Source organism: Mustela nigripes, chromosome 13 (genome assembly GCF_022355385.1).
Source record: "Mustela nigripes isolate SB6536 chromosome 13, MUSNIG.SB6536, whole genome shotgun sequence".
Taxonomy (NCBI): domain Eukaryota; kingdom Metazoa; phylum Chordata; class Mammalia; order Carnivora; family Mustelidae; genus Mustela; species Mustela nigripes.
The window spans coordinates 112,243,709-112,257,239 of record NC_081569.1 but is presented as its reverse complement, the minus strand read 5'-3'; the positions used below and the strand labels follow the sequence as shown (position 1 = coordinate 112,257,239).

The following is a 13,531-nucleotide window of genomic DNA, read 5'->3' as shown; positions in this document are numbered from 1 at the left end:
TTCCTTCTCAGGAAGAGAGAATATCCTTGGGCCAAAGGAAACAGTGCAAAGTAGGGAAAGAACAAGGCTTGGAGTCAGATGGGTCTAGATTTTAACCTGGACTGAGACATGTACTAGCTTTGTGATGTTGGCCAAGTTATTTAACTCCTCTGAATCTTCGTTTCCATCTACAGAGTGAGTATAATACCTAACTCACTGGGAATTGTTGAGGATTAGATGAGATGATATACACTACGTCTTTGGCACATAGTAAGAACACAGTAAATATAAACTCCACTATTCTACCCACTACCCAGCTTTGGCATTTTATCCATAACTACGGGGTACTTACTACCAATACTCCTACTGACCTCACAAGGTTGGGATCAAATGGAAACAAGGTAATTTCTTGTGTCCTACTGTGTGCCAGGCACCTTGCTAGACAATTTACTTTCATGATCTCATTTATTTTGCCCAATAACCCTGTGAGGTACGTACTTTATTACCCTGTTTTACAGATGAGGAAAATAAGGATCAGAGAGGATAAGTAACTTGCCAAATTTCCTGCAGTGGCCAAAATAAGACTCGAAGATTCCAGAGCTCACATTCAAAAGCAGTGTTTTTCAAGAGTGGTCCATCTGGTACTGCTCTATGACAAGAATGGAACAGAAATTGAGAGAGTTTGGAAACTTTTATGAGCAGAGCATTGCCACGACATTCAAGTGCATGATCAATGGTCTCATTGAATTATCATTTATCCAAAATAATAAGGGATGTGGTAGAATGTTTACCTATTGGGGTATTTATCATAGCATCATTTATATAGAGAAACAGGATATTCAGCTTAAATGGAAATGATGAAATACATTATGATACAGGTATAATGAAATGTTATCCAACCATTAAAATTGTGTTTTTGAAAAAAATAAAAAATAAAATTATGTTTTTGAATTACTTTTAATGATCTTCAAAGATACTTATTAGCTATGATAAATGACAAAAGACAAAGTTCAAGAATTTTTAAATAATAATATATGTGCATAAGTAAAAATACTTATCTGCCTGGATAATGGGATTTGGTTGGTCTTATCCTTTTTTGGTATTTTCTAAATTTTCTCTAATGAGCGCAAAAATTATTTATGGTCAACAAAAAACCATAGAAAACATTGTTTAAAGCTTTTTTGGCTTTGAGACAGAACTCTTTCCAGCCTGTGTAGTTACTCCCCGATGGCAGTCCTGCTCTGGGGCAGGACACTGCTGAAGGAAGTGCCCCTGCATTTGCAGAGAGCTAGCCTTGAAGTGTTGCACTGTTAGCCTGTTTTCTGGTCTTGGTATTGCCACTAACTGGCTGTGAGACCTTGGACAAGTAATTTTATTTCTCTGGCCTTTGGGAGTCCTCATTTATAAAATGAAGTGTCTAGAGTGGATGATTTAAGGGTTAGATTCTGATTCTGTGATTCTAATACACTCATTAAGTCAATGCATTCATTGTAAGACTCCATGATTATCTTTCTCCACTGTGTGTTAAACAGTGGATTTTTATTTATAGGTAAACGAATGACTCTCTAGTGGTGGAATTTCACACTGGGCTATATGAATTATCTACAAACACTGACCATATAGCTCCCTACAACTCACACATTCTAGATATTATCTGACCTTCTGAGAGAGTCAGGGATCCTTCCACATCAGTCTAAGCCTTGAGAGAGAGGGGAGTGGTGTCTGCCTGGAAGAGCAAGATAAGCTCTTGTGTTCTGAGCTTCCTTCCCCTTCCTTCTCCCTTTCCTGAGTCTCAGCTATTCACCAGTGTCTGCTTCCTCTGTCTTCATCCTCTTCCCTATGGTTATATCGAGCTTATGTCAGTGTGGTTCCCTGGTGGGCTGGTGGCTTTGCCACTACCGCTGGGTGAGGAAGGAGTGTGACTCACGCCCTCCCTGAGTCTAGTGAGTCAGACTTGGGGTGGGCTGCACCAGGGGCTTCCCTAGGACAGGAAGCAGGTTATGTATGCAGGAGATGAACAGAACATACCTGGAGCCAAAGAGGATAAGAATTTCCCATTCTATCCTCTCGTGTCTTAGGTTTGAGCCCAGCAAGATTTCAGAGCTCATAGGAGACTTTCCTCTTCATCCCAACTCAAGAACTGAGAAGCAAGTGCATCATGATTAATATCCTAGCTTGTGTGACCTTGGGCAAGTTATAACTGCTTTTGAGTTTCAGTTTCCTTTGCGGGGGGGGGGGGAAGGATAATAAACTCATTTAATGGAGCTGCTGTGCATTAAATAAAGCCTAACACCCACTACAGACCTGGCTTCAGAAGGTGAGTCCATGTTCATTCTGAAATGGTGCGGAAGCCCATTGCTTTTGGACTCATTGGGAGACGTGAAGGCAGTCAGTGAGAAGGCTGAAGTAGGGCTATTTCCAGGGCAGGAGCGCCCGTTGTGGTTTGGGAATTGGCCCCAGGCTAGTTCTGAAATGCAGCCTGGGGTACTTCCTCCTGGCTGAAACTTTTCTTTCCTTCTAGGCTCTGAGGCCTTTCCCCTTCCCGGTGAACAGTCCTAAGAGGGCTCTTCCCACACAGTGCAAACAATGAACAGCCGAATGTGTCCTAAGGATTACTAGACAGAATCAGTATTACTATATTTCCTCTTGTTTCAGACTCCAATCTCTTCTCATTTAAAATTTTGATATTTTGTTCATCCTGGATTTTTTTGCATTATTTTTGATTTTCAAAAATATTGAGTTAAAATATCTAGATTACTGAGTTCCTTGCATTCCCTTAAATTCTGTCCCTAATGACGTAATATCTCCAGCGGTAGCTTTTTTAGGGGGTCAGGGGGTGGGGTGGGAGGGTGTATTTTGGAAGCAATCTGTGCCTGCTTCTTTAAACCTGTGACCTTTTTTGCGGATGGGAATTTTGCTCTATCCCCACCAGAGGCCAGGACGAAGTTCCCACCTAACCTGGTTCCATCCAGTCTCCCACCGGCATTTCCACTCAGCTCAGGGGTGACTCCGAATTCCTGAAAATCCTCTGTTCCGTTTAATTCCGTAAATATTATTCAAGGGCCAGGCAGGCAGCTGGTTAAGGCTGGGGCCGGCGAATATGGGCGCAGACCCGACAGCGCGAGGCGCCAAGCGCGCTGGGGGCACCTGGATGGGGCACCCCGCCTGCCGGAGGCGACCCATCCAGGGCAGGGCGCTAAGAGCCGGCAGACTCTGTGCCCGGAGGCCTCACCGCGGACCCTAGCGCACCTTCGCGGAGGCAACCGCGTCAGAAACCCCGACCTGGAGTGACTTCCTGCCCGGGAGGCCCCGCGGCCTCCGGCTCTGGACGCCCGCCAGGCAGGCGCCGCCCGCGCGGGTTCCGAGGCTCCTCCTGGGAGCAGCACGCGCGGGAGGCGCGGGAGGCGCGGGGACAGCGCACCTGGAGCGCCCGCAGGCCCGGCTGGCGCGCGCGGCGACATGGAGGACGGGGTGCTCAAGGAAGGCTTCCTCGTCAAGAGGGTGAGCGCGCGGGAGCCTCCCCGGACGCTGGCCCGGCGGTGCGCGGGCGGCTGCTCCCGGAGCCGAGTCCCCTGCCCGCGCCCGACGGCGGGCTGGGCGGGCCGGTGGGGGCGGGGGCCGGGGGCCGTCCGGGGACCGGGGGTGGGGGGCTGGCGGGGGCCGGCTGAGAACGGGGTGGGAGGGCGGCTTCGGCTGGAACAGAGCGGCAGAGGCACAGGCAAGGAGAGAGGCCCGCTTGGCCAGCGGTGTGGGGTGGGGGGCGGCTCCTGGAGCGGACATCCTAGTTCAAACAACTTGGGGAGATGGGACGAAGACCGTATTTAAATCTGCCGTATTAACGCGACGACCTAAGTGCGCTCTGGGGCTCGCAGCGCCCATCTCGGCGTCGGCTCCCGTTCTCCGCACAGTGAGCCCTGGGCAAGGAGGCAGCCCAGGCTAAGCACTTAGGGTGTTCCTCAGTCCCCGAGGGGCCCACACGTGGAGCACCGCATTCCTCCCACTCCCCAGAGGAGAGACAAAGTTCAAGGAGGTGAATTAAGCAGTTTGCTAAGGATCTGGGAGCGCGTGGGTGATGGAGCAGGTGCAAACCCACTAAGGTTAGACTCCAGGCCTTGATCTGTCCCCCGCAGGTGGGTGGTATTGACACTGAATGACAGACCGCTGGCCCCAGGCCCCAGGGCTAGTAACAACCTGGGGCTAGACACAACCTCCATCCTCAGTCCTTACGTGGCCTTTCCCTCAGCTAACCAGAGTCCAGACAGACACAAAACACACAGATCAAGGTGGGAAATGAACCAAAGAGCAGTAGCAAGAGGAAGTGACATATTTTAAAGTTCTTTGAACATTGATATTGACACTAAGGGTTTATACTAACATAACAGCAGAGCATAAAATCCGGGGTTGAGCCTTTGGGCTCTTCTGCTGAGACTGTAGCTTTGGGAGGGAGATGGATGAAGGGGGTTGAAGGGGCTCCCCCTTGCATGGCCTCTCCCCACCACCAGAGTAGCCCCCAAGCCTCCAGTGGCTTTCAGGTCAGTAGGTAATGTAGTCATGTTGTGTTGCACGGTATTTGATATAGGAGGGCGGGTGTGTTGTTTGCTCGAAACTGTTAGCAGGCGCTGTAGCAGGAGGCTGAAGTTGGATCAAGGGTCATGCTGGACATGGTGATTAGAGCAATAGGCTGGTCCTTAGAGAAACAGCCAGTGGGAGGGCTTCCACGCCTCCCACTGTCCTGCGGCTCATGATATGGGCAGGGAGGATGGGAATCATTAATTGTCCAGACAGCTCGGCCCTTGTTGCTGGGGTTCCCTCACAAGATTCCACCCCCCCCCCCCCCCCCCACCATGCAGACTCAGTGAAGGCGAGAGGGAAGGAAGGACATGAGTTCTCTTTGGTCTGGCCACCCAGTCCTGGCTGAGTGAGTCCAGCGTGCAGGGAAGTGAGGACAGTCAACAGGTCCAGCCCCAAAAGCCCACAGCAGAGCCCTGACTGGCATGGGGAAAGCTCATTCCAACCAAACCCAAAGATGGGAGTATGGAGGCTGGCCGGAGGCCAGGGGAAGCCACACCCTTTCCTGCCAGGTGAGGGACCTGGCCCCTGGCTTCTGCTCAGTTCCCTGTTCCCTCTACCCATCCATCTCAGCTTTCTCTCCCCCTTAACCCCTTTTCTCCTGGGTGGCAACAGCAGCTCTGTGTCTGCTGGAGAAGTTGCCAGGGTATGGCCGGGGGATTTGTAGATTTAGGAGGGTTTACAGTCCTGGGGGGAGGGCAGGGCCTGAGCTGGAAGCCCAGAGTACAGAATAGTCATCACCGGCGAGGGTGAAGCAGGAGACGGGCAGGGGCAAGATGGATTTGGCTCTTGCTCCAGCCCAGACACGAAAGAAGCAATGCTCCAGGCAAAATGCAGGGTACTCACTTGGCCTGGCTTTAAAGGGGGGTGAGGGGGAAGGAAGCGGGATCAGTACAGGCAAGATTGGTCTTCCTTTAAGAAGACGTTGAAGCCCTTCAGGTGTTGCTGCTTACTCACACCTCCCATGACCCTCTTAGAAAATGACACAGCAATGTTAACATACTTTGGCCTAAAAATCTCCTTTGTTAGACTCTATGCCAAGGAAATACCATTAAAGCTTTTGAACAAAGGGTTATTTTATAGTGAAGAAACTGGAAACTATCTACTGTCCCCACCAATAAATGACTAAGTATACTATGGTTATGCAGATATTTAAAATACCTATATCATAACCCAAAGAGTAAAAATACACACGGTATTGGGAAAAAATAGGCATAGAAGAAAAAAATCTAGGAGTTTTGCAGGTTAGAAGTCTGAAATCAAGGTGTTGGCAGGGCCTTCCTTTCTCTGAACCTTTTAGGGGAGAGTCCTCCCTTGCCTTTTTGCTTAGGTATTTACAGGCTGTAAAAGAAAAACCCAGCTTTCCTCTTCTTCTGTAGGGAAAAACTTTGTACCTCCCTATTGTTTCTTTATCCTGTGAGTCTCCTTTACTTTTACCCAATGTGTGGAGGTTTCTCCCCACAGCAAGCAATTCTCTGTGACACCAGCTGCATGTCTTACCATTTATCTCAGTTCGGACACTTTCGACCTGGAGAAGGCATCACATCCCACAGGTCAAGGGATCAGTTTCCCTGACTTAGGGTCCCACCACCTCCACCCCATCATGCCCATAACTTCAGACACTAGTCACAAGCCTGGGTTATCACTTGTGCTTCTGACCAATGGACTAGTTGTTTGGATAATTGTTTGGTTGTTCCAATGACCCCCTTTTCCATTTCAGTTAATTTGGTACAGTGGCTCACAGAAGTCAGGGAAACACTTCCATTTGCCAGTTGACTAAAGGCTTTGATAAAGGACACAGATGAGCAGCCAGCTGGAAATTTGTGCAGGGCAAAGAAAGTGGGAAGAGGCGCGGAGCTTCTGTGTCCTCTCAGGGCACATCAGTCTCAGTACCCGTGTATTCATCAACCTAGATGTTCTCTGAACCCCATACTTTAGAAGTTTATGGAGACATCATCACAGAGGTGTAATTGATCATTAACTCCATTTTCAGCCCTTCTCTTCTCTCAGGAGAATTAAGCTTCTAATTGTGGCTTGGTTTTTTGTTTTTTGTTTTAGATTTTAATTTATTTATTTGACAGAGAGATTACAAGTAGGCAGAGAGGCAGGCAGAGAGAGAGGAGGAAGCAGGCTTCCCGCTGAGCAGAGAGCCCAACGTGGGACTCGATCCCAGGACCCTGAGATTATGACCTGAGCCGAAGGCAGCGGCTTAACCCACTGAGCCACCCAGGCGCCCCTGGCTTGGTTTTTTGTTTTGTTTTGTTTTGTTTTTTAAGATTTTATTTATTTATTTGACAGATCACAAGGCAGAGAGGCAAGCAGAGAGAGAGAGAGAGGAGGAAGCAGGCTCCCTGATGAGCAGAGAGCCCTATGTGGGGCTTGATCCCAGGACCCTGAGATCATGACCTGAGCCATAAGGCAGAGGCTTAACCCACTGAGCCACCCAGGCACCCCTGTGGCTTGTTCTTTATCTGACCAGCCTTCATCCAGGAGCCCACCCTGAGTCACCTCATGAGAGCAAAAAATGCTCCCAGCACCTAGGAAATTGCAAGGGCTTCAGGAACTCTGTGCCAGGAATGGGGGGGAGATTATATATATACATCATATATATATATATATATATATATATATATAATATATATGAAATATATGTTAGCCCTCATCTTAAAACAGGCAGTCCATGGCTTTCCCTGGCTTGTGGAAGCACCACTCCAGTCTCTGCCTCCATCATCACATGGCCATCCTCTCCTGGTGAATCTCAGTGTCCAAATTCTCCTTTTCACATAAGGATACCAATCAGTATTAGGGCCACCCTAAGCTGTTATGACTTCATCTTATCCTGATCACATCTGCAAAGACCGCATTTCCAAACAAGATCACATTCATGGGTACATTCAGGGGTTAAGAATTCAGTTAAACTTTCAGGGGCTCATCATTCAATCCATAACAAGTACCATCTTTAAGCCCAGCTGTGCAGTTGCTATTTCAGCTTAGGGACCCTTCTCCTTCCCTCTGAAGGGGTTCTAGGGACCCTAAACCACTCGTGGTCCAGTGGGCTGGGCCTGGGCTAGCTACTTGTGGATAAGGAGCCTGGAGAATGTGGAAACTGCCCAGGAAGAGGAAGGCCTGGCATATTTTTCAGCTAGACCACTGTGGTTTTGGCCTCTGACCCCTTTTACCTGGTGACTTTGAGCCAGTTCCTTATTTCCTCCGAGCACGGCATGTTTGTCTGTAGACTGGCGACAGTGACATTTTTCTTCCCATCTGGTGGATTGTTACTGCGGCCCCCACCTGAGCTGCCCTGCGACAGTCTGGCTGGCTTCATTCAGCTGATCTGCCACAGTGTGGTTGGGGAGCTCTTTTAAACACGAGAACACAAGCTTTTTGTTGTCCTTCTAGTTAAAAGTCTTCAAGGATTCCCCTTGGGCCACAGTATAAAGATCAAACTTTACCACATGGAACCTGAAGCCGACGGGACCCACGTCACTTCCCTTGTCCTTTGCCCACAGGCCTCTGAGCCAAAGCCAGACAGAGCTACTTGGAGTTTCCCACAAGTAGCAGTGGCTCGAGCTCTCCCTTCCCTGCCTTCCTGACCTGGCCAACTCCACGCAGCCTTCCAGACTCAGCCCTAGCATCAGCTTCTCAGGGGGCCTGCCTCAGCCCACTCAGCCTCCTTTGAGCTTCTGCCTTCATCCGAGGTGACTCTTGGGGTTTGCATCATGACCTGTTTTACTTACTTCCCCATTGTTCCATAATCATCACCCCGAAGCTTAACATCTTAAAACAATGAACACTTACTGTCTCACCTGGTTTCTGACGGGTGGGTATTCAGGAACATCTTAGCTACAAGATTCAAGTCTCTCATGAGGTTCCAGCCAAAATGTTGCCCACTGTGGCAGTCTCCTGAGGGCTTGGCTGACTGGAGGATCCAACGGCACAGTCACTCACATGGCTGCTGGCTGGTGGCCTGGGTTCCTCACCTCCCTGTAGGGGCTGGTCATGAAATGGCAGCTAGCTTTCCCTGGCATACATAGTCAGGGAGAGAGAGTCCCCAAGACTGAAGCTACACGGTCTTTTATATCCTAATGTCAGAACTGACAAATCATCCCTCTGCCATATTCTCTTGGTCACACAGATCAACCCTTGTACAATGTGGGAAGGAACTACATAAGGGTGTGAATATCAGAAGGTGGGGATCCTGGGGGACCCCACCAATTGTCTGTCCTAGAACTTATCCCACTGGCTGGCATCATTGTCTGTCTCCTCCACTGTCTTAGGTCCAAATCTTGTCCATCTTTGTCTCCTTGCTGCCAGCACAGTGCTTGCTGGAGTAATTGTTACTCATTGATTGTTGAATGAAGTGATAAATGAATGAACAAGTTCCCTAGTTATCTCATTAGGACTATCGTCTATTTGAATTTCATTTTCCATTACAAAAATAATATATACTTATTATTTAAAAAAAAACTAGGAAATTACTCAGGGTTGTAAATTGAAAAATAAGTTTTCATTCTTGTTGCCTTGTACTGAGTCTAAGTCCTTAGAGAAGATAACCGGTTATTAACTTTCCTGAGGTATCTCTTCAGAAATTTTCGAAAATAACTACTAGAGTTACTTTTAGGTATCATATAAAAAAAATATAGGTAAAAGTGCTTTGCCTGTGTTGAAGACCGTGGGCGCTGTGATTCTTGGTAGGCTCAGACTGCTGGGTTTGACCTTGAGGGTTCCTCCAGTGACCTTTCCTGCCATCTGTTAGGATGTGAATCCCTCCTCAACAGCCACAGTGGGCATGATATTGTTACACAGTTAGATTATTTTGCATTATTTTATTAGAAGTGATGATCCAAAGTGTCTCAATACATAAAACCTCTTCCATATCCTAGATGATTTACTCAGCACACCTCCCCAGAAGTGGAATTATTGGGTCAAAGACTTTGAACGTTTTTTATGAGGGTCACCAGCTGCTTCAGGGTTCCTACCTACACAGTAAATCCTTTTTCATCAGCCTTACTCTGCGGACCTTTCTCCTTTGCTGTCAGGCTTCATAGTGGCTCATAAGCACATTCCACTCTCATGAGTTTGAACAGAAGGGTATCTCATGGAGTAATATTAATTATTAAGTAACTCAGGAGTGTTTGGGAAGGCCAGAGAACCTGGCTGGGATGCTACATAGCCAGGGCTGATGTAGTTGGACAAAAATGCCCAAAAGCACCAACAGATATTTCTAGGGGAAACGTCACTGCTGACATGATTTGCCATTTGTCCCTGATAGCTCTGGGGACTGGGTGTCAGAAGACCTTGTTCTTCCAACACTGTTCTTGCCCCAAATTCCCATTTCCCCCTGTTTGGTTGTTGCCAGATATGCGTCAGGTCCGCATGCATGGGAGTGGAAGCTACTTGGTCACCCACCTGTTCCCTTCATGCCAGGAATTCTGGGCAATGTAGCATTTTGTCCAGGAAAGTACAGAATCTCTGTGTTGGTCTGTCCTGTTCAGTATCTGTTGGTGACACTTTTTTCTCTGGTATCTCCAGGCCCCACTTCTCCTCTCCTTGTGGGTTTAGCTTGTTAGAGCTGCTGGACAGGACAGCTTAAACAGATTTGTTTTCTCAGTGTTCTGGAGGCTGGGGTCGAGTCAGGCTGTCAGCAGGTTTGGCTTCTCCTGAGGCCTCTCCCCTCAGCTCACAGATGGGTGACTTCTTGCTGTAGGTTCGAGTGGTCTTTTTCCTATGTGCGTATGCCTCCCGGATGTCTTTCTGCGTGTCTAACTGTCTTTTTCTTATAAGGACCCCAGTCAGCTTGGGTTAGGGCCCACTTAATGACCGCATTTTAACCTAATCTCCTCTTTATTTTTTTTATTATTATTTTTTAAAGATTTTATTTATTTATTTGACAGAGAGAAATCACAAGTAGGCAGAGAGGCGGGCAGAGAGAGAGAGAGAGAGGGGAGGAAGCAGGCTCCCTGCTGAGCAGAGAGCCCGATGCGGGACTTGATCCCAGGACCCTGAGATCATGACCTGAGCCGAAGGCAGCGGCTTAACCACTGAGCCACCCAGGCGCCCTTAATCTCCTCTTTAAAGCCCCATCTCTACATGCAGTCAACACTGGGAGTTAGGGCTTTAATACACAGCATGTGTGTGTATGAGGGCGGACACAACTGAGCCCATAACTATGCCTGTGTTTTAAGGTTTAAGGTGATTTTGCCCTCTTCCCTTCTCCACTTCAACCTGCCCCCAATCCATGCACTAGGGTTGCACTATCCCCATACACAACCTTTTGAGCTAGCCATTTGCTGCTAGTGCCGCTCCGGGAGCCCCTCAGGAGGGAGTCATCGAGAAAAAGGACCCGAGTCTGGGCCACGTGGAGAGCAGTAGAGAACCCCAGCTTTGGCCAGAGCCAAATCTTTTTTGTTTCTTTAAACATGTCTGACCATGTCGAGAGCAGCTGCCAGCCGTCACGTTACATGTCAATCCTAAGTACGGGACAGAGTGGAGAGAGCAAAATGTGAAAGGCAACTTGTCTACGAGAGTCGTCTCTTGTGAACAGCCCGATTGCCATGCAGTGTGATAGCACTTAGACCTGTTCATAAACATGTCAAATTAGCATGGCTCGAAGTTTTATTTTGCTGCCACAGTAACTTCTGTTTGGGCACTGCCCAGTGCTCACTCTGTCAACTCCTAGAGCTTTTCATTCCCTAACAAGCACTCAGCGCACACGGAGCAATCATAATACCACAGATATGCGAACTCAAGGAGCCTTTGAAATAAATAAATGCTAGGAAATGTAAGGAAAGGCATGAATTGGGGAAGGGTTCTCTGATTCCGATAAAGCACACCTCTCTTAGAATCCAGTCCTTATTAGGCTCTGCTCTGGGAAATAGTCCAGGAAAGTTGGTTTCATGAGTGTGTACTAAACCCATTCCTTTCTGATTCCTCAGTAGACATTCCCTGATCTGTTGGTCTATTTAAGAAATAAGCTCTTTAGGTGCTCACTCATTAAGCATCTGCCTTTGGCTCAGGTCACGATCCCAAGGTCCTGGGATTGAGCCCCATGTTGGGCTCCCTGCTCCATGGGAGGCCTGCTTCTCCCTCTCACATTCCCCCTGCTTGAGTTCCCTGTCTCGCTGTGTCTCTCTCTGTCAAGTAAATAAATAAAATCATAAAAAAAAAAAAAAAGCCTCTTTAGGGGTGCCTGGGTGGCTCAGGTGCCTGGGTGGCTAAGCATCTGCCTTTGGCTCAGGCATGCTCTGATCTCAGAGTCCTGGGATGGAGTCCCACATCAGGCTCCCTGCTCAGTGGGGAGCCTGCTCCTCCCTTGCATGCGTTCTATCTGTCTCCAAAAAAAAAAAAAAAAAAAAAAAAGTTTTCTAATCTAAAAGAAAAAAGAAATAAGCTCTTTGCCTTTACCTATCCTGACTATCCTATGCATTGGTTCTATGGCTCACCTGAGGAAACTGCCCGCCCTGCCCTGCCTCAAATATCCTGCCTTTTAAGCCTGTCAGACCAGGCTTAGCAAGATTGTTAGGGTCCTTAGCGCTGGTAGACTCTTTGTGGCTTCAACTCTACAAATTGCTTACATCCTTTGACTAGTAATATTCTTTCTACGAATATATCCTAAGGGGGGGAGATCTGAGATGCAGATCAGAATATATGTGCAAGGCTATTCATTGCAGGATTGTTCATAACACTGAGAAAACACAACAACCTCAGCTATACACAACAGGAGATTGATAAGTAAAGGTTGCATCTACCTAGTGGTTATTAAAAAACTTGTTTTAGGGGCGCCTGGGTGGCTCAGTGGTTAAGCCGCTGCCTTTGGCTCAGGTCATGATCTCAGGGTCCTGGGATCGAGTCCCGCATCGGGCTCTCTGCTCAGCAGGGAGCCTGCTTCCTCCTCTCTCTCTCTCTCTGCCTGCCTCTCTGCCTACTTGTGATTTCTCTCTGTCAAATAAATAAATAAAATCTTTAAAAAAAAATAAAAAAAGAATAAAGAAATATATTGGTGTTGAGAAAATGCTCAGCTCGGCGAAGCTCAACAAAACAAAAGCTAGGTAACAAAACTGTATGTACCATGGTCTTGATTTTTTTAAAACCCAGAAAGTAAAAACTAATAGGAAAAAAGACTATAAGAAAATACAAAGTGTTAGCAATGGCTGTCTTCTAGTGGTAGGACTCACTCTTCTGTGTATTTTGCAGTTTCTTTCAAGGCTTATAATCACAAAAAAGGCCAACTGGGAACTGGAAGGTCAATGCCATGGGTTTTTGTTACATACTCAAAAAAGATGACAAGGAGATCCAGACAGATAATGCTTTTTTCATGAAAATGAAAATAAAAGATATGATTTTGAACTGGATCCTTTGGCTAATAAGGACATTTTTGGGACAATTGGTGAAACGTGGTTGGGGGTTATAGAACTGATGAAAATAACATATTGATGGAAATTCAGAGAAAAGCTGAAGAATAGTATTAAATAACTTTTTTACAGAATCATTTATGGGTAAATTTTTAACATGATGCTCCATCACTTCCGAATATTTCATTGTGTATCTCCTACAAAACAGGGAAGGGGGAATATTTCCAACATACCCACAATGCAACCATCACTGTCAAGAAATTTCCATCAAATATTTGAGAGAGAGAGAGAGGGAAATAGAGGCAGAACATGAGTGGGGGCAAGAAGGCAGAGTGAGAGGGAGAAGCAGACTCTCTGCTGAGCAAGGAACCTGACTCAGGACTCGATCCCAGGACCCTGAGATCATGACCTGAGCCAAAGGCAGAGGCTCAACTGACTGAGCCACGCAGGTGCCTCTGAATCGAAATTATTTTAAAATTAAAAATATAAAATGAGGGGCGCCTCGGTGGCTCAGTGGGTTAAGCCGCTGCCTTCGGCTCAGGTCATGATCTCAGGGTCCTGGGATCGAGTCCCGCATCAAGCTCTCTGCTCAGCAGGGAGCCTGCTTCCTCCTCTCTCCCTCTGCCTGCCTC

General features: G+C 47.5%; 1 protein-coding gene and 1 long non-coding RNA gene across 2 annotated transcripts in view; one reads left to right on the top strand and one right to left on the bottom strand.

Annotated features, from left to right (window-relative positions):
* Window positions 1-479: 479 nt before the first annotated feature.
* LOC132000048 (uncharacterized) lies at window positions 480-3,249 on the bottom strand. The gene is made up of 3 exons (XR_009399165.1): window positions 2,938-3,249; window positions 2,008-2,119; window positions 480-628 (listed from the first exon to the last, which is right to left on the bottom strand). It is a non-coding gene; the product is annotated as an uncharacterized LOC132000048 (long non-coding RNA).
* Window positions 3,250-3,294: 45 nt separating this feature from the next.
* PLEK2 (pleckstrin 2) overlaps window positions 3,295-13,531 on the top strand; it is a 20,425-nt gene continuing 10,188 nt past the window's right edge. The window contains exon 1 of the mRNA XM_059373435.1: window positions 3,295-3,480. Within this exon, the coding sequence (XP_059229418.1) occupies window positions 3,439-3,480 (42 nt within the window). The 5' untranslated portion in view covers window positions 3,295-3,438. The remainder of the gene's footprint in view (window positions 3,481-13,531) is intronic.